The following is a 25297-nucleotide window of genomic DNA, read 5'->3' as shown; positions in this document are numbered from 1 at the left end:
TATCATCACTCTTAGATTCCTACATCTTTCAAAGCTATACTTTGACTTCAAAGCTGTGCTAGAACATCACTCCTATTCATAAAACCTAGAAAAATAATTATGTTATTCAAAATTCTATAACATCGTATGATGATTACAATCTGCGTTCAAACCCTGCATGATTCTTGAAAACATCTCAATTAAGAAACAACCGAGAGGATAATCCAACCACACGTTACCTACGAAAGGAAAGACTTATGCATATAGTCATACACCTGAAAAACTCTTGGAATTTAAGTAGAAGTTTAACACGAATCGATGATCCATTGGCGTTGTTATTATCAAAAATAACTTTGCAATCTCTTTCCAAATTAGCCAATTTTGTCACACCTCCAGTAAATCAACTTTGACTTTTTCATTCGGATTAACCTCAGTATAACCTTAATATATACGTTTGCCCTTTTCTTCGTCGTTACTGGGGAACTGTTTATGTCTCACCACATTAGCAGGAAACTTACCAAAAATTTTGTTGATCTTTGACTTTTCGAAAAATCATTATATTTATCGAAACCCCATCATATGCCCATCTGCGTCTTGTAATGATAGTTGTCATACCAAAAAGCTTAATCATTATTCTCGAATTTCGCAGCGTTTCTACATCAACAGTTATACATATACATATAACGTCTATCTCCTGGACTTATGTATTTCAATTCTGAAATTTTGAATAAGCACTCCAATTTACGAATCAGTTTTTGAAATTTCAGAAAATGCTGATGAAGCAGCAAAAACTGTAAACGACATTAACAGCCAAAAGTTTGATGATAAAGAATAGTGTTGGCAAAGCTCAGAAAAAGAGAAGGTTTGGAACTGGAAAACGGATTGATCAAACTATGAAGGAGGTCGTGGACAAATCACAAAGACTAAACTTGCCTTCAAAGAATCCAAATGATTCAGTATCTGCTGAAGTCATTAACAAATACCTTACTTCTGACCCTAAACCTTTACGGACAAAACTTCTTCATCATCCTTCGATAATAGAAATTCTAAGATATCATTGTATCTTTCATTATAATTATCCTCGATATTTCTGAAGATATTTTCATAACTATTCTTATCAGAAATCATTTATCTCTTCGCGATATCTGTGTTATATCATAAAGGAAACTGTTTTAGTTTCTAAATTCTGAAAAATTTGAATTAAAAATATGAATGTTTTTGAAGTAGTGTTGGGAATTGAAGCATGAGTTAGTATAATATAATGACATTTGATCAACGTGACTATATTGCAGTAAGTCATGCTGAATTTCTAATGGAACGTGTTAAAGGTTCACAGATCATACACTCATCATGAACCATGTTACATAACTCTTTCATTCTATTTAACCTCTAAACTATCAAGAAAATATTTTTCTTGATGATTCGGTCTTTTCCGAATATTCTGGTAATTTGACAAATCAAATCGTGCTATTACCTTTCTTTTCTACTTTGTATATTATGATCATTCAAAACTCCATACCTACGAATTCTGGACCATTATCCGCTTGACTTGAAGTTGGGAAGGAAAAACAAAAGCATGGAACTCCTAAATATAAGGGAAAATATAAAGCCTGACAACAACACATAAATTACAAACCGTGTATATCAATACGTATTGCAACGTAAAGACACGGGAGAATTAAAAACCTTATAACCCCAAGGTAATAGTAGAAGAAAATAACTTTCTCTGGTGGCAGATGAAAAAGAAGAATGAAGGATACGATAGCCAGGAAAATATCAAGAATCAGGACTGAATTTAACATTTTCACGACCTATTGGGAGGTATGAAATGAGGAAGAAGATGTAGGAGTAATGAAAATAATGGAACGAAAGAGGTTGATTTATAGCGAAATATCATACATAGCAATCGAGGCAGATTACCTCAATTAATTAAAGAGGATCATAATTTCCTTGATTACCGGAGAATCAAATATTTTATAGATTTCAAGGATTATCTTTAGATTCCTTGAAATCCAGAAATCCACCGTGAGTACGTCAAAAGTTAAATCTTTATCTCAACCTTTTGTGACAGCTTCACTCGTACGCTTCACATAATCGAATCGTTTTATCTATATTAGTCAATAATGATGAAACTCTATTTATCAACTCATATTCGTCATGAAAATATTTTTATTGTTAGCCATGATAATCTCTATCAAATTTCGGGACGAAGTTTCTTTAACGGGTAGGTACTGTGACGACCCGGAAATTTCCGACAAAATTTAAAACTTAATCTTTATATGATTTCGACAAGATAAGCAAAGTCTGTAATATTGATTTTCAAAATTTTTGAACTAATGTTATATATTCAGTTAACATTTGACTATTGACCGACGATTCACGAACATCTATTTGTATATATATATATATATATATATACAATAAGTTGGAATATTAATTATTAGAATTAATTATAAATAACTTGCAATGTGTATTTAAAAACTAATTTATGTATATTAAATAAAGATATATACATATATATAATTTCAAGTTATTTAGTAAACGATAGTAACATTCATTTATTGATTCGATTGATATTTAGATAAGTTAACTAAAACGTTTAAGATGAACAAGTAAAACACTAATTTGCTACAGTATTTTCGAATTGCTACAATACCCGAAAAGCTACAGTGTTTTCGAAAACCACTATTTGCTACAGTAAAAATTATTTTGCTACAGTAAAACACTATTTCAAAATGAAAATGTATGTATATTTTACAAATGTTATAAAATATAATATTAACTTAGATATAAAAAGTTTTGATTTAAAATAATATTATTATATATTAAGACGTTAATTTATAGATGCAAATGACCAAAACACTCGAATGTACAAGATACACTTCGGGTAATATAGTTATTGATGATTAAGTCTAATTATTGATAAAGGTACACGTAGAGTAACGTAAAGTGCAAGTTTTCTAAGCGTACGAAAGGACGTTCGAAAAACCGGAACCGGGACATAAGTCGAGCGTCAACGTATAAATTATCGGACCTAAAATTACAAGTCAACTATGCACATGAATATAATATATATATATATATATATATATATATATATATATATATATATATATATATATATATATATATATATATATATATATATATATATATATATATTAATATGTCGACAAGCAAGAAAACAAACAAGTGTGAGCTGGACAATGTAGCCATGCGATTGCATGGCCATTGCCCATGAAACCCATGCGATCACATGGGGGCTGGGGGCAGGAAAGGTTCTATAAATTGCTCGACTTCTCGCTCAGTTTTCACACTCTCTATCTCTCACGATATATAAATATATATATATATATATATATATATATATATATATATATATATATATATATATATATATATATATATATATATATATATATATATATACATATACATATATATATATATATATATATATATATATATATATATATATATTTATATTATTTATATTATTATTATTATTATTATTATTATTATTATTTATATTATTATTATTATTATTATTATTATTATTATTATTAAGATTAATATTATTATTAATCATATTATTATTATCAGTAGTATTAATATTATTATTATTAGTATTATACATAAAATACTACGACGAAGTACTGCTCAAATGATTTCAAACCGAGTTTTCAAATGAGTCAAAGCTAAGGAAACTATGGGTTATAGATATGGAGGTTATGGGTAATGTTCATGGGTATTGTTCGCAAGTCAAACCTAGTGTTTATCATCTCCGTTGCGTATACGTACTTTCCTACAATATTGAATCACAATATTGATACGTGAGCATTCATATCTTATCTTTTATATATTAATAGTGTATCCATGTCTAGTGCTCGAGTATATATGTTTATACATGCTTGTATGCTAAATTTTGTCGTTAGATAGTTTTACGATGAATCACGAATTTAATACATATACTACTGATATAAGGTATATGATATGCATGTTATTGGAAAGCTGGCGAAAAATTAATAACTTTTCATTTAGAAATCACGTGATTTCGATGAACGGAATAAAAGATATGGTCAACTGAATTATGTTTGACGTTAATTGAAATTGTGTTTGAAACTGTAAATTAATATTTAAACAACTTGTCTATGAGATTGATAAATTGGATTTTTAGATATTACTAATCGAGTAAATGAATTTCTATATAAGGCACGGCTCGTTTTGTTGAACAATTGTCAAAGCTAACTTCTTATCATGTTTTAAAGCTTTGTAAACACTATAATCTGATTTTACAAGCATTAGAAAACTATGTGAAATAATAAAATATTTTCGATTGCCATGATAATTCAAATATAATATAGCTCCTGAAATAAATAATATTTTGAGTTTGATAAACTATAAATTCGTTCAATTATCAAGACTTATACTATGTTAATATAATAAACAAAGATCATATTGGGTCAGGTTGACTTTTGAGATGACTTTTGTTAACTTTTGTATGTCGGTCTCGAGCATTGGGATTGTCATACACTATGACCAGACCTAGCTTGTTAGACATGTATTGACCAACATATGTTCTCTAGGTTGAGATCTACGGTTATTTTGAATTTCGAGTTTCGGTCACATTTCGGTGAATGACCTTATGTGCTGCTAAGGTGAGTTTCATTTGCTCCCTTTTTAATTACTTTTGGAATATATATTTTTAGGCTGAGAATACATGCACTTTATTTTAAACGCAGTGGATACAAGTACATACTAAATTCTACACCGAATTTGAAACGAAAATCCCTTAGCTTTGGTAACAAGTAACTGCCAGTTATAAGAACTGTTGGGCGCGAATAGTGGTATATGGATCCATAGGGCTTGACATCCCCGTCTGTTCCAGGTATAGAAACCCTAGCCTGAACTATAAAACATACGTATGCTATTTGAGGTTAGTACACGTTGGTTTGCGTGTATTGTACATGTTGGTTGCATGTATGTTAAAATAGGGGTACTTATTATATAGACGTTAAAGTTTAGTTACCAGGGTGCTCAATCTTGTAGAATATTTTGATAAACGTTTCTGGATAAAACAACTGAAATCTTGTGATCCACCTGTATATACAGATTATGCGCAACATTAAAACTATGAACTCACCAACCTTTGTGTTGACACTTTTAAGCATGTTTATTCTCAGGTTCCAAGAAGTCGTCCGCTGTTTGCTTATATGTTATACAAGCTATGTGCATGGAGTCTTACATGCTTTATTCGTGAAAACTTTGCATTCACAAAATCATCACCATGTATCTTATTTTGACTGCATTGTCAACGGATGTAGTATTGTAAACTATTATTTACGGTGATTGTCTATATGTAGAAATCATCAGACGTCATAAACCTTGAAATTTGATATTCATTTATGGTGTGTCTTTTCAATAGAATGCAATGTTTACAAAACGTATCATGTAGATGTCAGTACCTCACTGTGAAATCGATGAATGATGTATTCGTCCAAATGGATTTGGACAGGTCATCACAAAGTATATTGAACGAGTCATTTCACGATTCAATATGAACAATGCCAAACCTGTTAGCATTCCATTAGCCAATCATTTCAAGTTAAGCAAGAGTTCTTGTCCCTCATCCAAGGAAGAGATTGGGGAGATGTCTTCAGTACCATATTCTTCAGCAGTTGAAAGTTTGATGTATGTGATGGTGTGTACAAGGCCCGATATTGCTCACGCAGTGGGAACGGTGAGTCGCTTTCTCTCCAACCCCGGGAAAGAGCATTTGAATGCGGTAAAATGGATTCTCAGATATCTTAAAGGTACAACGAAGATATGTCTTTGTTACGGGGGAGTTGATCCAATCTTGGAAGGTTATACAGATGCGGATATGGCTAGAGATCCTGATAGTAGAAAATCTTCTTCAGGATTCATTTACACTTTTGCAGGGGGAGCTGTTTCATGGCAGTCAAGACTACAGAAGTGTGTTGCATTATCCACAACTGAAGCAGAGTATATTGCTGCCGCAGAAGCTGGAAAAGAAATGTTGTGGTTAAAGCGTTATCTCCAAGAATTTGGAATCAAGCAAAAGGAGTACAAGGTACATTGTGACAGTCAGAGTGCTCTAGATTTGAGCAAGAACTCCATGTACCATTTTCGTACAAAACATATTGATATTCGCTATCATTGGATACGCGAGGTAATTGATCGACAACTGTTGAGACTAGTCAAGATCCATACAAAGAAGACATAACCGGAATGTTTTGTTTAGATACGTCTGGAGGGGAAGAATTGATGATTTCCAGCCGTAATCTAGTATCTTCTAGATGTCGTGTCATCTAGATGCCTTATTCTAGTTTCTTCTAGATGCCATCATCTCATGTGGAAGAAGAAAACTTGAAAATAATGACGGCTTGCCAACTTTGAACAACTAATATGGAAGAAGCAAAATTGGAAACAATTACGGCTAACCACCATTTTTTGTGTTCACACCATTTCCGTTCACACCTTTCCACCCCCTCAAAGCGTTCTATAAATAGAGGTGCAAACCTCCATTGTATGGCATTCAGAAAAGTGTAATCACACCTAATTAGTGTGTGTGAGTTAAAGTGTAATCATAACCAAGAGTGAATACATCCTAGATAGTGGTGAGATTCCTAGTGTGTTAGTTTAAGAGTTTTTTGTTTTTTGAGCTTTGTAATACTCTGTAATCTATTCTTGTGAGTAATAGAGTTATTTTCTCTTAAAATTTGTGTGTACCAACGTCCAGGGGATCCTCTTATAATCACAACAATTTTAGCTGTTAAAAACTATTATTTTAATATCTAGATGTGTATTAATTAAGTATTCAATCAATACATGTTACAATTACCTTTGCATCTTTACACATATTTGACTTTCAATATTAACAATATAGATACTAGTAAGATCATTCCCAACAGCCCGCCTTCAACCTTTTTTCAGAGGGCGTCGATGGCATTGGTACCACTCTCGGCCGGCCTCCCACGCAGACCAGCTCTTCGCTCTCGAAAATATCATCAAATAGCATGTTGCAGGGCGATGTTTTGTTGTGTAACGGATACATTTTTAATTGCAACGGATATATTTGTTTTAATCATTATATATATATATATATATATACATATACATACATACATACCATATACATAAACAAAACGCTTCAAACTCAAAACACAAAACACTTCAAAATCAAAAACACACACTTTACACACATCTTCAAAAATGTTGACAATGCCCCCGATGATCGTCTCATTCGATGTTTATTACAGCAGTGAATTCGACTATGAATCCAAACTTTACGATTACAAACGTGGTTCAAAAATTTCTTTTGAAGACATTGACATTCAAGACGTTTGTTTAGAAGAGTTGTTTGAATTTTTGAAACAAAATGTATCATTTCAACACACAGACGTGTTATATTATGACGACGACTATATTCTGGAATTGTCCGCTCTCTACCTTCGTACCGAGGATCAATGGTATGGTATGAAAGAAACTTTCGCCTTCCGTTCAAATCGAATTTCTCTGTATTTGGAATTTGATGATGATGTATCTTATGATATGTAAGAAATTCAAAAAGAAGACGATGAAGATGGACAACATAATGTCCCATATGAAGATGATACATCTCATCCAGACTATCGTTGAAAATAAATCGTACGTTTTAAGTTTCAGGAGTTTAATAAAGTAGTAATTGTATTAGGGCTTTTTAATTATTGTAATTTTTAATTTTTTAGGACTTTTAATAAATTGTAATCGTTTTATTTTTTTATTAAATTAAGTGTATTTTTGTTTTAACAATAGTATTATTTGAAAAAATGATTATATTATCAAAATTTAATAATAATAATAAAAATAATAAAATGTGAGGAAGGATGTCATGGTTGACAATGGTGTGTTATGAGAATGTGATTGGAGGAAGTGGTGAGAAAGTGGAGAGAGAAAGTTGATGTGATGCTGAAGTGACAGTAAAAAAGTATGTCATGGTTGGAATTAGTCTAATAACAATTAAAGTGTAGCATATAAATAATAAATAAACAAATGAATAACAAATTGTTATTATTATTTTTAAAAGGTAGATAAATATATATAACTACTTCGAAATTTATAAATAACAGTACTGATGTAGATAATTAAAACTACATAGAAGAATACTAATTTATAGTCATGTGAATTATGATTTAAGTATCATGAATGGACTAATTAAGTATGACAAAATCTAGTACACTACATTTGATCATATATTATGCTAACTTAGTATAGTGCCCCTTGGATCTTGATCATACCACTACTCGTTCTTGAACTCAAGTCCAAAGAGGTTCAAGGCTGCTGAAATTCGCACTATCGTCAAAGAAATTTATGTTCTCATAAAGGTTTTGTAGTTGTAGCGACGATGAGATTGCTGGTGGTGGTGATGGTTGTTCCATTTGCATACGAATCAGGGTTAAAATATTGGTTTGTCGACATTGCAATGTAACCATCTCAGCTTGTGCTTTAGCTAATTCCGCTTGGAGCTCGCTCACTTGCTTTTGAAGTTGACAAATTGTGCCTGCACAACCATAAATCGGATCCCTCAACCTTGCATTCGCTTCATACACCATACTGCTCACTGCGTCGATTCTATGAGACTCGGGAAGTTCCTATAAAATTTGTTGTGTCAACACTTAATATTAACTTATTAAAAAAGACATGCAACATGCAACTACGTGATCATGACTATAATCACATACTTCGAGAAAGATAATACAACATGAAAAATGTAAAACTTATTATTTACAAAATATAGTTTGTATTTATTACTCCATTCATGATACATAAGTGATAACTCTCTACGTCGTATGAAATTTTATGTCCATTCAAATGCTTTTAGCAAAAGAAATTAGACAAAACATGGAATGATTAAATTTTTCTTTAAATAAAATAAAAGTAATGACTAATTCTAAAAGTTAAATAAAGTGGTCAAACATGTAAAGCACGGATATTATTAATTAATTCAAATTTTTATTTTACAAACTTGGAATATGTATTCACACTTCAGAGCTTAATTCCAAATGAACTATTCTACGTGTCTAACAATATATGCCTAAACTTGTACGCTCATGATCATAAATTAATTTTTTCTTTGAACAACCAATTTTATGAACAGCCTCACTCTAGTATAAGTACATGGATTTGATAAACCAAGCATTTCTAGAAATATTACATTTACCTTGCATCTTACCCAAAACAAAGAAAAATTTCGTATCGAATCATCATTACTAGAGTAAGATTATTTTCGCATGACCATACATTATGTGACAATGCATTATATGACATATGGACTATATACTACTTGTTTCTCTTTATAAGGAGTAACCATTTCAACAATTAAACGTGTAAACAAATAAAGTTTTAAGTTATTCATAAAGGAAAAGTAACAAACGGGTAGATAAGCAAAATTTTCAAGGTATTCGAAAAGAAAAATTATTTTTGAATGTATGCGATCTAGCTATGTTATCCCCTAATAAGCTATAATTCACTACTTCGTATAACTAATGAATTTAATCGTGTGTAATCCTATTACCTGTAATTTAATAAATCAATTTGACATATATACCAATGCACACTTTTACCAATAATTTAGGCACATCAAACACTATCCATATAACATTTGTTCAATTTTTCGGATTACCAGTAATTTTTGTTATTCTACTCTTATTTTTTTTATTAATTTTTTTTTATCACCGACTATACTATGTATAAGGGTGCATTTTTTCATAAAACAGCATTTAGGGGCCAATTCTTTTACAATTTACAACTATAGCCCAATTATCTGAGTTATGAACGTACCAAAGTTTTTGGCTACCGCTCTACATTTATTTAGTGTATAATAAACTATTGACTAACCATAAAAGTTGTACCACATATATACCTGCAACAGCTTAATAATGTTACTAGCACCAAATACTCTATGGGCAATTGTGAACTTGTGTGGGTCAGTTGGAGGGAAATAAGGCGCCAACATGCATTTTTCGATACACCGACGTCGAAGGATCTTGCAGGCGGCACAAGGGCTTAGCACCACCGAATGAATCGGAGTTAGCACACTCGTGGGACTAAGTTGCGAGTGCGAGTATTCGGCCTTTTCGGTTAGTGTAGGAATAGTCATTGGTGTGGTGGTTTTAGGGCAACTTTCCATGTTTTTTGTAGAACAAAAAAGGGTTTATAGGAATAGAAGGGAGTAATTATAAGGTGGGTTAGATTTTGTTAAAAGAGAGTGATGGAGTATATATAGAAGTGAAGTGGGGGTGGTTATGACGTCATTGATGGTTCATTGGATGCTATGGTGATGTTATCTAGATTGGAAGGATTTTACTTGATGCGGCGGTTTAAAAGTCAGCTCTATGGACCCCACTTGATAGAAGACCAATTGAAAATGAACCATGGACGTCAAACCTGGTTATATTTTCACACCTTTTTCAATTAATTTACAACACTAGTCTAAATGTTAAAAGTTACAAGTGATTAAACTGATAAGTCTGTAAGGTATAGTACGTGATTTAAAGTTATATTTCTTGAAACTGAGGTGAGTATTGTTATTTTGAGGTGACTAAAAAAGAGGTTAGAATTAATAGGATAACTACTAGTGAGTAATAATTTCCTTCCTCCACTATGACACTGATAGATTTAGGATTGGTAGTCAGTCACCGGCTAAAATCTACAAAAATTTTCTAAAAGATGTCTTATTTTAATGGTGTAACTCAATACACTATCTAATAGTGTCACTAGTTAAAAATTCCAAAAAAAATTCACTACATTGCGTATTTCAGTAGTGTTCGTACAAACACTGGCCAACTGTAGATCTGCCCCTGTAGATCATGAAGTGTCTTTTAATAGATTTTTTTAATAGATTTTACAATTGTTGTATAATACAAAATTACAAATACAAAATTTTATTAAAAACACAAATAATTGATCTAACAAAGTCAACATGCATGCAATTCGCATTTAAAAATAACAAGAAAATAGATAATCAGTTGAAAACACAAATTAATTAATACAGAGTAATAGAATACGTGAATGCCTTCGTCTCTAGTTGCCAAACGTATTTGTTTGAACATATTAAAAAATATGTTTAAACTTTATATATACATACCTAATTATATTGGAGTGTCCTAATTAATTTTCTTAAGTGAAATCTCAATGTAATAGCCCTAAATGAAATATTAGGAGGTATAATATGATTTTTTTTTTAATTAAAACTATCAAATCCTATTACATACTACAATATATTGGTATGTGCATTGTTAGATTTTAAAAATAAAATAAAAAATCAAAAGACTTAGTTACAAGAATAGTGAATGTGATTTATCAAATATTGCAACTTTAGTTATTATGATTTTTTTTCAAGTTTAGTCATTGTGGTTTCAAATAATTGCAATTTTAGTCACTAAATTCACAGCCGTTTATTTGCTCCGTTAAGTATGTGCCTAGCATGTGAGGGTATATTTGTTGTTTTACCTAAACAATTTAACTCTTTATTTTCATAACAAATAATAATAATTTCTTTCTCCTTATTTATGACAAACCTAATCATATTTAACCTTAATTCTCCAAATATCCTCATTTTCTCAACATGCACGTCAAACACCTTCATATGTGCCACCTTCATATTTCATCTCATCAATTACATCTCCAAATTCATATGTCACGCCTTCATATGTAAATCCCTTTAGTCAAATTACATGCTGCCGTCAATGTACTGTATGATCTAACGTCACAAATTACTGGCTCCCCTTCTCAGCTATACTCCGGCCAAACAATCCGACGCTTTTTCAGTCACGTATATATATCGGTCACCTGCAAAAGAGAAAACCTGTCGCCGTTAACGGATGGTCATCGTAAGTCGTCGGTATTTCTGCAAATGGCAACGGTAAAGATAACGGATGGTCATTATGTTACAATCGACGGTGGTTCCGATCTGTTACTTCACAATAGTCATCTGTTGCTTCCGATCTGTTGCTTCACAATATTCATCTACTTGATTTATCGGTCGGAGTGTAGGTATAATCAGGTGAAGTTCCAGCTTATTCCGATATGTTTGTAAGTCATTTGATTTTTGAATGTTTATGTAATTGGAGTATATAACTTCCAAGAGATTCTGCTTCATAAGGTTCACAATTTATTTTGATTATGTATTTTTTAGTGTTTGAAGATGGTTTGTGAGGTTGCTTGAATTTGGGAACAAGATAATTTGTTGGTGGTCGATTTTCTTGAAGATTTTGATGTAATGGACATGGTGATATTTTTAATTTTTTAATGATTGTACAAGTGGCATTGCATATGGTATAAGTTTGTATTTAAACTACATTATTGTAGGTGATGAAGAGGCATGGTAAAAAGATTAAAAATACCCTCACATACTTGTCACATGACGGTTGTGCAACGAACTAAACTAACTTCTGTTAGCTTGAGTGACTAAAGTTGTAAATTTTTAAAACACTAATGACTAAACTTGCAAAAAAAGTCTTAGTTATCAAAGTTTTAAATATTTGACAAGCCACAATGACCATTCATGTAATTAAGTCAAACCAAAATAAACCCTTATGCTATAGTAGACCATTCATAAACACCTAAACCATATGAATATGGTTAGTGGGTTGTGTTAAATTGAATTTGAATGTTTTTCTTTTTGATTTGGATTTACATTGATGTTATAGCCAATGGGGCTTTGCCTCATTGGTAACCATGCTTGCATGGTTTTCGAGGAGACCCGGGTTCGAGTCTCACTAGGGGGTTTTCCCCACCTGCCCGTTTGGATGGTGGCGGTTTCCTCCTGGAAAGTGCGATGCGATGCGATCTAACCACTAACCGTGCGATGAAAACTAACATGCCTTTCAAAAAAAAAAAAAAAAAAAAAAAAAAAAAAAAAACATTGATGTTATAATTTTAAATGCAGCCGGTTTAATTTTGAAGATTAAACATGAAAAAAGAGGATACATATAAATTTACGAAAATACCCTCATGTGCTTGTTACATGCTATGAAAAAGGTATTTTTATCATCATTCTTCACTCAAAACTAACAAATTACAAGGTCCGATCTATTGTGTCATTAGTATATTACAGTAATTAGTATTAGTAATAATATATATAATAAAATATAATATAATAGTTCTAAATGACGTGATGAAATAAACATTATCATTGGCCGGCCTAAATTACTTCTATAGTATCTAATAAATTTTTATAATAATAATGTTATAAATAAAGATTATCCTAACTTCAAAAAAAATTTAAAAATAAAGAAAAAAAATCTAAACTCTTCATGATTATGTCATTAAAATAATTTATTGTATTTAATAAAAATATTAACATATTAATTGTATAATATATGAAATATTATGTACAATCTTATACTACGTAATAAAACACATTCATGATCATATATACAATATTTAAAGTATTATGTAAAACCTTATGGTAAAACACCTCAATGACCATATGTACAATATTTAAAGCATTATGTACAACCTTATGATAGAACACCACATGACCATATGTACAAACTTTAAAATAAATTGTAAAATTCTTTACAAAACACTCCATGAAAATATGTACCAACTGTATTTTAATTTTTAAAAAAATTTCAACAGACATTTGTTATTACTAATAATTATTATTAAAAATATAAATACTTAATTTTTTATTATAATAATTATAATTATTATATTATTATTATTCAATATGGGTCCTATTTACGAAACTAATTACGTTACATATGTATGCGAGATACATGTCTTAATAAAAGGTAGTAATGTAGGCTTTTATGACAAGAAAATAATAATTGTGATGAAAAATTGGAAGAGAGCGGTGAGAGAATAAATATAGTTTATTTATTCTGACCAAGTTAATTACATTAATATGTTTGTAGAAACAACGAGAAGTTTCTTTGTCAGAATCCGTGATTCCACGAGTCATTAAACCAAATGAATTTAACATTTACATTCATTTAATACTTAAAACATATTATTAAAATGTTTCGTTTAAACAAAATCGTGCTCTCACGGGTTAATTCACAAGTTTATTAGTATAATATTAGTCACATATATATAAATATTAAATAATTTATGCTTCGCAAGTGAGAAGGTTTTTTTTATTTCGTTTAACCTTATTTTTTCTGCTTTTTAATTTATTTACTACATTATTATATCAATATTTTGTGTCTAATTTGTTATATTTTATAAAAGAGTGTTACATTTTTTTAAAAGTTTATAATTGTAAATTTTTTCCTCTTATAAGTACATATTCTTTCGGATTTTTCAAACGTTAGCCTATTATATATGGTTAACGTGCATAAATATATAACAACCTAATAACGTGTATTTAATTTGTTACAGTAAATTATATAAAAAAAGTTAAATTATGCGGATATGATAGGTTATATTGAGATTTATTTATTTATTTATTTATTTATTTATTTATTTATTTATTTTTATTTTGTAATTTTGTTATGACATAACCATTTCGCTCGCGATAAGAAGCGGTTATTTGGCCGAGTGAAGCGGCTCTATATACCACTAGTTTGGATCAAAATCTAAAAAACCTACAGTATATTTTAATAACTATAGATCCTTGGGTTCATCATCTCCCTTTTCTAACCTTGCCCAAATTACAAATTATCACACCTACATGTTCATCACAATCATCCAATCTCGATACCATCCCCGTATCACCAACTCTTGCTACTTGCAAGTATTGAAAACCAAAAATTGAAGTCGATTAATCAAATTAGCAGCTTTGAGCTAGTGACAACCCGGAAATTTCCGACCAAATTTAAACTTTATTTTTATATTATTCCGACACGATAAGCAAAGTCTGTAATGTTGAATTCTCAAAAACTTTGAACTATGTTCATGTATTCATTTACCCTTCGACTGCGCTCGACGATTCACGAACATTTATGGGTACATAAATATGTATATATAATATATATTAATTGAAAACATTAACAAAGTATTAGATATATAATACTTTACATGAACGTATTTGTTTCGATATATTTATCGACGGAATTAAGAGATAATATCAAATGATTGAATTATCAGATTCATTATGATATGAATTACGTGTCTCTGTTGAGAGGTCCACTTTAATTTAGGAAACCTTTCCTTTTTAACAATATTTGGAATAATTGAAAAAGTGATTTACAAGTAAAAACAAAAATGTCAATTAATGAGTGTTAGACAAAAATTAGTGGAGATTCCTGTACATGTTACGATAATTCCCTCGTGATTATTGATAAGTTAATTAGAATGTTTGAGAAGTTAATAACGCTAGTACATACATGAATTACATCAATATAAGTTTTAAAGTGTAAACGCTACTTGATATTAAACTTTCTATTATTTAAAAGATTTAGAATTCATATTTTTATAAACTTTAAGTATAATTAGTTTTGAAAAACTATAAATTATATCGTTAGATAAAGATTTTGAGTACATATATATTTGTTATATAAATTTCTAAACGATAAAATGTATATTTTATAAAGACAAAATTTCACCGTTGGTCCTTATGGGTTGCACCAAATTGCACGATTTGACCAATACTTTAAATTCGTTAGCGTTGATCCTTGTGGTTTCAAAATTGAACCCGTTTGGTACATCCAACAAACGGACGTTTAAGTGGACTGTTACCTCAAGTCACATGCTACTCACATGAGGGTATTTAGGTAATATGGCTATGAGAGATGGTTTATAATTACCTCAAGACTAGTCACGTGCTTATAAAAAGCCCCTTTACACCTTTAAACCTGCACCAATTGATAAAAACCCTAATTTTGGAAATAAATCCCTAAACACCTAATTCACGATGGTTAATTGTTGGTGTGGGAAACCTGCTGTTGAACAATGTGCTTGGACAGATCTAAATCCAGGTCGTCGATTTTATGGGTGTAATACGCAGGTAATCAACACCTAATTTTATGGGTTTAATTTCGCTGGTAAGTAAATTAACTACCTTTTTTTGTTTATTAGACAAATTGCAGGTTTTTCTCATGGATTGATCCACCAATGTGCCAACGTGCTACTATTATTATTCCCGGTTTGTTGAGGGCAAAGAATTATTAGGAAAACAAAGCAAAAGAAGAAGCACGTAAAGCAAAAGAAGAAGCACGTAAAGCAAGGAAGATGAAGTTGATGATGGTTATTAGCTGGTTTCTTAGCTTGTTTCTGTTGGTTGTTTGTTTTATCAATAATGATGAATGAATGGTGCTAGTTCTGTTGGTATTTTTTTTTGGTTTCTTTTGGTATTAATGTATGGTTGTTATGTAAGTTATGTTGGTACTAGTTCTGCTGGGTTTCCTTTCAATGTATGAAAAGTATTATGAATGAAAGTAGTTTTGTTTGTCTTAAAGAATTTGTCACATTTGTTTTTGGACATTGTATACAGGTTATTGCAGTCTTGCAGATATGTATCAAAGTAGTAACACAACTACACAAGTTTATACTAAATGCATATGTAACAAAGTAGAAACACAAGTTTATTGATAAAAGACATTAACACAACCAAGTTCAAAAGACAATAACATGTTCAAAAGACAACAACACAACCTAAGATAAAGTACTAGAACAACTAACAAGTAGTTCAAAAGACAATAACAATATTAGACCAACAAACAATTTCAAAAGACATTAATACCCACAAACAAACTACTTGGACTTGTTGACTCTTCCACCTTCACTGCTACTAGCTTTCCTTTTTGTTCCACTGGATTCACCAACTTTCTTACCTGTGCAACCTCTTTTGTTATGACCTTGGTTGCCACATTTTCCACAAGTAACTGTTTTTCCACTCCTTGAAAGTTTAGAACCAGAACCATCATCCATTCTCTCCTTTTCTTGAAACCCTTTCCTTCTAGCTTTCTTTGGTCTTCCAGCAGTAGCAATATATTTTGGTGGTAATAGCATTGTGTTAACAGTTGACTTGGGCCACATGTCTCTTCCATTCACAGGATCAATAGTAAACTCATAGGTTTTTTTCCATGTACTCATCCTATGTACTGGGTCTACCCAATGTTCTGGAGGCCCAACCCTTTCATCATTAATTCCCATATCATGTAAACATGCAACTGCATGCTTACATGGTATGCCAGTGGGTTCCCACCTTCTGCAGGCACAAGCCTTGTTCTGCATATCAACCACCACTTTTTGAGCATCTTTTTTAATGGCTTCAATCTACTTGGTTACAGCTGGTGTCAAGTAACCTTCACTCTTAGCAATGTGGTTGATTACATTTACTATTCTCTTAGTCAAGTACACCCTTACATACTCCAAACAAGTTATGATTAGCTTATCTCTTGCATCCACTAGCCACCTATTAAGCACTTCACACATATTGTTGAGTAGTACATCTGATTTTGCTCTACCTACAAGTAAGTAAAGAACAACAATGATTAATGTTACTATGATGACTAATGTAATAATGACTAAGTAAATAAAAAAACTAACCTGAAAAATGGCTTTTTGCCCAGTGTTTTGGATGGATATCAGATAAGTACTTGTGACAGTCCAAATTAAACTCTTTAAATTCAAGCATGTTTTTTTTTTTCAAAATGTGGGATGGTTGTTGCTCTAGCACACTTCCAGAGTAGTTATTTGTAAGCAAGGCCACTCCAAGTCTTCCTCATATTCTCATACAAATGCCTTAGACAAAATCTATGCTCTGCACTAGGGAAGACTCTTTCAACTGCTTTAATGAGACCCTACAATAGACTGAATGTTATTTACATACTTAAACATAATTAAATTGAAGTGCTAATAATAATGGTACCCATAACTACACTATCTTCATTCCATTCTAATAATAATGGTATCCTTTTCTTTTTCTTTAAAGGTACTGGTGCTCTTGGTTCATCAACTAGTTCCTCTATCACCACACTACTCTTAACTGGACTTGTATAGTTGTTCAACCTATTCTCTAAATGTTCAATGAATACCCATATTTCCTTATGAATACCTAGATACTGCCTTAGATTATTAACATCATTGTCACTGCCAAGTGGTTCTAACCCATAATCAAGATTAGTATCAGGTCTTAAAAAATGGTAATACATTCTAGTAAATCCGTCATGACCCAATTCTTCAACAATATCATTTAACAAAAGCACTGAAAAGGTATCCTCATCAATCAAGTCAATATAAGTAACCTTACCATGATCATATCTTCTATTTGGTCTATCAGTGAAATGTCCTCCATGATGTAATTTCATGCTAAATAACTGAGGATGAGTAGCTGCAAAATTATGAAAATAATAAAAAATTAAAAATCAGTTTCATGCTAAAAAAAACCCTAATTAAATACCCTAAAACATACCGTATACAAATGGAAGATCAATTTCATCTCCTTCAACACGTATATTGTACATAAAAATTACCAGCCATCTTCCTCTGATTTTGATGAACAGACCAATTGTAAAGATGAATATGAGAGGGAACAGACGAAGCGTTCAATAAAAGATGAAATTGAAATTGATTTCAGAAGATTTGGTAGGTATAAACCATCTCTCATAGCCATATTACCTAAATACCCTCATGTGAGTAGCATGCGACTTGAGGTAACGGTCCACTTAAACGTCCGTTTATTGGATGTACCAAACGGGTTCAATTTTGAAACCACAAGGATCAACGCTAACGAATTTAAAGTATTGGTCAAATCGTGCAATTTGGTGCAAACCATAAGGACCAACGGTGCAATTTTGTCTTTTATAAATGACAAAATATAATATTTATTTAGTTATATAACTAATTAATTATATTTATCTTTCTTATAATAAAGATTTTAAATAATATTATTTAATATATTTTAACAACTATCGAGTAGTTGATTTAAAGAAGCAAATGACCAAAACACTTAAATGAATAAGTTACATTTCAATTAGTATAATTATTGGTGAAATAAGTCTAATTATTGATAAAGGTACGTGTCACGAAACGTAAAGTACAAGTTTTCTAAGGGTACGAAAGGACGTTCGAAAAATTGAAACCGATACGTAAGTCGAGCGTCAACGTACAATTCATCGGTGCTAAAATTACAAATCAACTATGCACGAGAATATAATATAATATTTAATTAATTCTAAAGATTAAATATATTATATATTAAATAATATTATTTATATTACTCAAATGAGAAATGAGTGTCGGCAGGCATGTGAATTGTATTTTTAGGCATGCAGCCATATATACAAAATCCCATGTAATCGCATGGGGGGTTAGGTGAGGGGAGGTCCTTCAATTCGCTCGATGTCTGGATTCATGTTTCATTTTCATCATCTATCTATCTCGCACTCCCTCTGTATTTATATATTTATTAATATTATTATTATTATTATTATTATTATTATTATTATTATTATTATTATTATTATTATTATTATTAAGATTTATATTATTATTATTATTATTAGTAGTATTATTATTAGTATTATTATACATAAAATACTACGACGAGGTTCTGCTCGCATATTTTTAAAAACGAGTTTTTCGAGAGGGATAGAGCTAAGTAAATTATGCGTTATAGCTATGGAGGTTATGGGTATGGTTCGGGAGTATAGCTTGGGAGGTCAACCTAGCGTTTATCATCTCTGTTGCGTCTACGTACTTTCTTGCAATATTGAATCATAATATTGATACGTGAGCACTCATATCTTAACTTTTATATATTAATAGTGTATCCCTGACTAGTGCTCGAGTATTTAGGATTATGCATGCTTGTATGCTAAATTTCATCGTTAAATAGTTTATGACAGATCACGAATTTGATACATATGCTACTGATATAAAGTATATGATATGCATGTTTTTGGAAAGCTGGCGAAAAATTATTAACTTTTCATTTAGAAATCGTGTGATTTCGATGAACGGATTAAAAGATATGGTCAACTGAATTATGTTTAACGTTAATTGAAATTGTGTTTGAGACTGTAAATTAATATTTAAATAACTTGTCTATGAGATTGATAAATTGGATTTTTAGATATTACTAATCGAGTAAATGAATCTCTATATAGGGCACGTCTCGTTTTGTTGAACAATTGTCAAAGTTGACTGTCTTATCATGTTTTAAAGCTTTATAAACACTATAATATGATTTTACAAGTATTGGAAAGCTATGTGAAATAATAAAATATTTTCAATTGCCATGATAATTCAAATATAATATAGCTCCTGAAATAAATAATATTTGGAGTTTGATATACTATAAATTCGTTCAATTATCAAGACTTATATTATATTAATAAACATGTATAGATTTAAAGATCATATTGGGTCAGGTTGACTTTTGAGATGACTTTTGTTAACTTTTGCATGTCGGTCTTGAGCATTAGGATTGTGATACACTATGACTCGACCTAGCTTGTTAGACATTTATTGACCAACATATGTTCACTAGGTTGAGATCTATGATTACTTTGCATTCTAAGTTTCAGTCACATTTCGGTGAATGAATTTATGTGCTGCTAAGGTGAGTTTCATTTGCTCCCCTTTTAATTGCTTTTGCAATATATATTTTTGGGCTGAGAATACATGCACTTTATTTTAAACACAATTGATACAAGTACATACTAAATTCTATACTGAGTTTGAACCTAAAATCCTTTAGCTTTGGTAACTAGTAACTGCCAGTTATAAGAACTGGTGGGCGCGAGTAGTAGTATATGGATCCATAGCGCTTGACATCCCCGTCTGTTCCAGGTATAGAAACCCTAGCCTGAACTATAAAACAGACGTATGCTATTTGAGTTTAGTACACGTTGGATTGCGTGTATTGTACATGTTGGTTGCATGTATGTTAAAACAGGGGTACTTATTATAACGTTAAAGTTTAGTTACCAGGGTGCTCAATTTCGTAGAACATTTTGATAAATGTTTTTGGATGAAACAACTGAAATCTTGTGATCCACCTTTATATACAGATTTTGCGCAACACTAAAACTATGAACTCACCAACCTTTGTGTTGACACTTTTAAGCATGTTTATTCTCAGGTTCCTAGAAGTCTTTCGCTATTTGCTTACACGTTATACAAGATATGTGCATGGAGTCATACATGCTTTATTCAAGAAAACTTTGCATTCTCAAAATCATCACCATGTATCTTATTTTGACTGCATTGTCAACGGATGTAGTATTGTAAACTATTATATACGGTAATTGTCTATACGTAGAAATCATCAGATGTCAAAAACCTTGGATTTATATATTCCTTTATGGTGTGCCTTTTCAAAAGAATGCAATGCTTATAAAACGTATCATATAGAGGTCAAAACCTCACTAAGAAATCAATGAATGATGTATTCGTCCAAGTGGATTTGGACGGGTCATCATAGAGCTTCCCATTAACGGCTACAAAAGACTACGGGAACGTTTTCTTTTCAAATTTCATGCCTCATTTACTCAAGGATGGTCCTAGTGTTGGTTGCACACTTGCACTATGATAATTTCTTTATTGTCCCTTGCAATGAACAAACCGGTCAAGAAGAACCTAGCTAGTCATGACTGGGGAAGTAACTCTCAAGGGTCGGATCTTTCTTGTGGGGTGTGTGCTCTTAAATATAGTCCTAATGTTTGAATTTGAAATTCATTATTTAACTGTGTCCATGAACGTTATGATATTTGATTTGGCACATGGTTAAATGTGTACATCATTCTAGCTTTTCAGCCCAGAATCTCGGCGTGAGTCACCATTATCTATATATAAATGAATTAAAAAATACTGTATGTTGATGCATATTTGTATGGCCGTCACTGGGCGAATAACATTTATTATTCTATTGTACACCTATGATTGTATTAAACAAGTAAACTCTAGTCACATGAGCATATGCGACAAAACGTCCTATATAAAGAGTTTCTTGGTTCATTTCTCATTAGAGCACCTCCAAAATATATGTGAGAACTTGAAAGTTAGAGTGAGGTGAGCTCAAGTTTATCATTTTCGAAACCTTTCTTTCATAGTATTCACTAAAGCGTTAATACTTGTAGGATCGTGTAAACAGGACTAAACGACCTAATCTACTATATCGAGTGCGAAAAATCTCGATATAGGGTTTTATACTCAAAACATACAAATATACTTTGATCTTTAGATATAGAACGACTTTAGGGTGTTAAAGATCGACCTAGATGAATGCTAGATGACCAGAGAATCAGTTTAGACATTTTAGTGCAGCTAGGATCGTTAACCTAATCATGAAACCGAAGTTCTCTATATATATACACAGCGTGTGCAACCGTCTCTATATATATACACAGCGTGTGCAACCGTACGGTTGCACCCCTGCAACCGTCCAGTTGCACTGTGTATCCGTACGGATATATTCTGCATCCATACTGTTGCATTCCAAAGGTGAATATTTGACGTTTACGTATTCCAACTGATTGCAATGAACCTGGGGACTATAATGCATCAACAAACTCCCCCTAGGACCCAGTTCATTGACCAGATCAATAAAAAGCTTCACCTGCAAAACAAACCAACCAAACTGCAATCTAGCATACATAATAGTACATAGATAAACATTTAAGTCTAAGTTATTACAACCAAATCAAATAAGAGAATTTAACGTTCAAGTTCAAAGTTCATAGGTTCAAAAGTTCAAGACACCAAGGATAGACATCTAAGCATGAATATCATACACATAGCATGTACGAACAGCACAATTGAACTGAATAGCCTGCTCCGCATTAGGCATTTCATAAAAGATTGGGTGTCTTCGCAGCACCTTGATATCCTCCTTGCACAGATTCCTGATCCACCTTGGATCGATCATCCTAATCTGATCTAAACTTCCATTTGAATTATGCAGCAAAATAACAGCTTCTTCAGTTCACCCATAATAATACCACCATCGAAAATGATCTCCAAAATTTTGTGGCATCTTGCAAACTGGTTCCGCTTCATTGTCCTGGCACGCTTATACTTAACCACTCTTACACTGTTTCCCGTAGATTGATCGGTACGATATGAGACCTTAGGAAACTGCGGCTCCAACACAGACCAGCCGTACTTGAATTCTTTCTTGATCTTGAACTGCATCCACTGCCCCCATTCATCCGATTCATGATATAGTAGAGGCAGTCTAGCGAATTCCATCATTTCAAAATATGGAAGAGTTTTCATATCAACAGCATGCTTGAAGAAATCAACTCCACCTTCTCTTCGTACTGCAAAGCAATTCAGGTCTTTCAAATACGCCCAGCTCAGAATCTTTCCACCTGTAACCTTACCTGTTCTATCATAGAACAGCTTATACTTCGGTTCCAAAGGCGCTTTTGTAAATCAAGCTTTAGTACAAGACTTCTGATACTCTCTCCATTCTTGGTTTTTCTATTTGTTGACCTTATCGATATCCTCACCATCCTTGTTAACACCTGAAGATTCACCTTCTTCAGCAGTTCGCTTCTCATTCATTTTACGATTCAACAGATCATCACTTTGCTCTTTGAACAGATCAGCAAACTCTGGCAAGTTCTCTTCATCAACATTTTCATTCACATCCTCATCATCAGAAGCATCTTCAATAATGACTTCTTCAGCACTATCGTCACCAGTATGTTTATTCTCACGGGTACCAGCAGTATTCGGAGCTTTCTCCGCAGCAATTAACTGTTCAGCCTCTATTCCAAACATCTTTGCTACCTCTTCATCTGTCATTGTATGTACAATTTCCCCCTCCTCCACATTGTAGTTTAGCGAGCTAATCACTGTACCTTGATTGTCCAAAAAATATGTTAACTTGTGAATATCAATAGACAGAGGTTTAGGGAAATGTACCTCCTGAATTTTACATACGTTTTCAGTCCCCTCAGATGAAGAATCTGATGAGTATTCACTTTTGGTAGATAAAAGGTCATCATCACGAGCTCCATTTTCAAACGAATCGTCCCATCCTGGGGATCAGCTTCCAATTTCCTTTTAAACTTTCGATCACGACAATCCAATCGTCTGAACCTTTTAGCCTGTTTCTCTGACAACTGTTTGAGTTCAGCTGCCTCCTTCCTCGATTTTTCAAGTTCTGAGGTCAAGAAATTAACTTTCTCTTTCAAATCATTTACCTCCTTTTTCTTCTCCTTGTTGTTGGAAGTCAAATCATCAACTTTATTAATTAACCCCAATAGTGTAGTCTGAAGATTCACAAAAGCAGGATTAGTAGTGGCAATTGCCAATGAACTGCCTTCATGAGTAGAAGTTGCTGGTGGCAGTAGCGCTTGTCGGGTTGACTGAGTAGATTGCACTGTAGGAGCCTGAGTTTATTGAGTTGTAGTAGTAGTGGCAGCAGCATTACCCGAAGGATCAACAGCTCTTCTCACATGACCTCTTACCCTTTTTGGCTTTCTCAATGGTTCATCTTCAGTAACCTCCTTTTGCTTCAAGGACATCAGTAATTCACCACCTTCAGAGACTTCATCTTCCAAACTATAATTGTCCAAGTCCTCGACTGCACGTCTAGATTGAGAACCAACTTCCACAACCTCTTCTTCATCATCTGACTCAGAGAGATCAGGAACAATATCTTCTTTGTCATAATCACTATCCTCATTCCTCCACATCCTTGGATTTTGAGCTACGTAGTCGACCTTTTTCAAGTGACCAAATAGAGGACGGTTTGGTGGTGCCACTTTTCCTTTGTAATAAATCATTCTCCTCACATGTTCATCCGTCACCACATTCAGCTTGATAAGGTCTTTATCATCCTTGACTAGTTCAGTATGCTGAGAATTTATAACGAGCTGGAGGAAACGAGGATAAAGCAAATAAGGATCCGTCTTGAACTTGCTATTCTCTATCATGTAATTGAATATAACTCCGGAGAAGTTAAACAGAAGATTCAAGATCAAAGCTACCATCATGGACTGCATTACGAAGTTTCACTCATCATGGCCCTCTCTCCTTGAGCTTAAGTAATGAACAAGAACATGAGCCAGGTATTTAAAGGTAGGACAGAATCCTGACTTCAAGACTTTTGACTTTGACAGATCACCAGAGTACTTGCATCTCAGAAAACAACCTTTGACAAGTCCAAAATTCAGTCTTGTTTTCATATCTGCTGCATCATGAAAATTTAAAAGCCTCCTGATGTTCCCTTCAGTAACAACAATGTCCCTACCCTGAACAACGCTGTTTAAAACATCGACTCGACGCTCCCCATCCATAGTCTTTGTCAAAGCAGCATTCTTCCAAAATTCACGCTGATGAGTAACATACGCTGGCACATCAAGAGAGATAGCTGTGAAGATGCGAGATCTCTCAAGGAATTCCATAATTT

General features: G+C 32.3%; 2 protein-coding genes across 2 annotated transcripts; both read right to left on the bottom strand.

The window, feature by feature from the left end:
- Nucleotides 1-8294: 8294 nt before the first annotated feature.
- On the bottom strand, nt 8295-10168 carry LOC139893618 (LOB domain-containing protein 1-like). Its single transcript, XM_071876787.1, has 2 exons — nt 9902-10168; nt 8295-8630 (listed from the first exon to the last, which is right to left on the bottom strand). The coding sequence occupies exons 1-2, from the start codon at nt 10166-10168 to the stop codon at nt 8295-8297; spliced, it is 603 nt and encodes a 200-aa protein (XP_071732888.1).
- Nucleotides 10169-16680: 6512 nt separating this feature from the next.
- Nucleotides 16681-17566, bottom strand: LOC139890076 (uncharacterized). Its single transcript, XM_071872978.1, has 3 exons — nt 17479-17566; nt 17218-17396; nt 16681-17157 (listed from the first exon to the last, which is right to left on the bottom strand). The coding sequence occupies exons 1-3, from the start codon at nt 17564-17566 to the stop codon at nt 16681-16683; spliced, it is 744 nt and encodes a 247-aa protein (XP_071729079.1).
- Nucleotides 17567-25297: the final 7731 nt, after the last annotated feature.

Source organism: Rutidosis leptorrhynchoides, chromosome 2 (assembly GCF_046630445.1).
Source record: "Rutidosis leptorrhynchoides isolate AG116_Rl617_1_P2 chromosome 2, CSIRO_AGI_Rlap_v1, whole genome shotgun sequence".
NCBI lineage: Eukaryota > Viridiplantae > Streptophyta > Magnoliopsida > Asterales > Asteraceae > Rutidosis > Rutidosis leptorrhynchoides.
The sequence above is the reverse complement of the archived record's forward strand: the minus strand, read 5'-3'. Positions and strand labels throughout refer to the sequence as shown.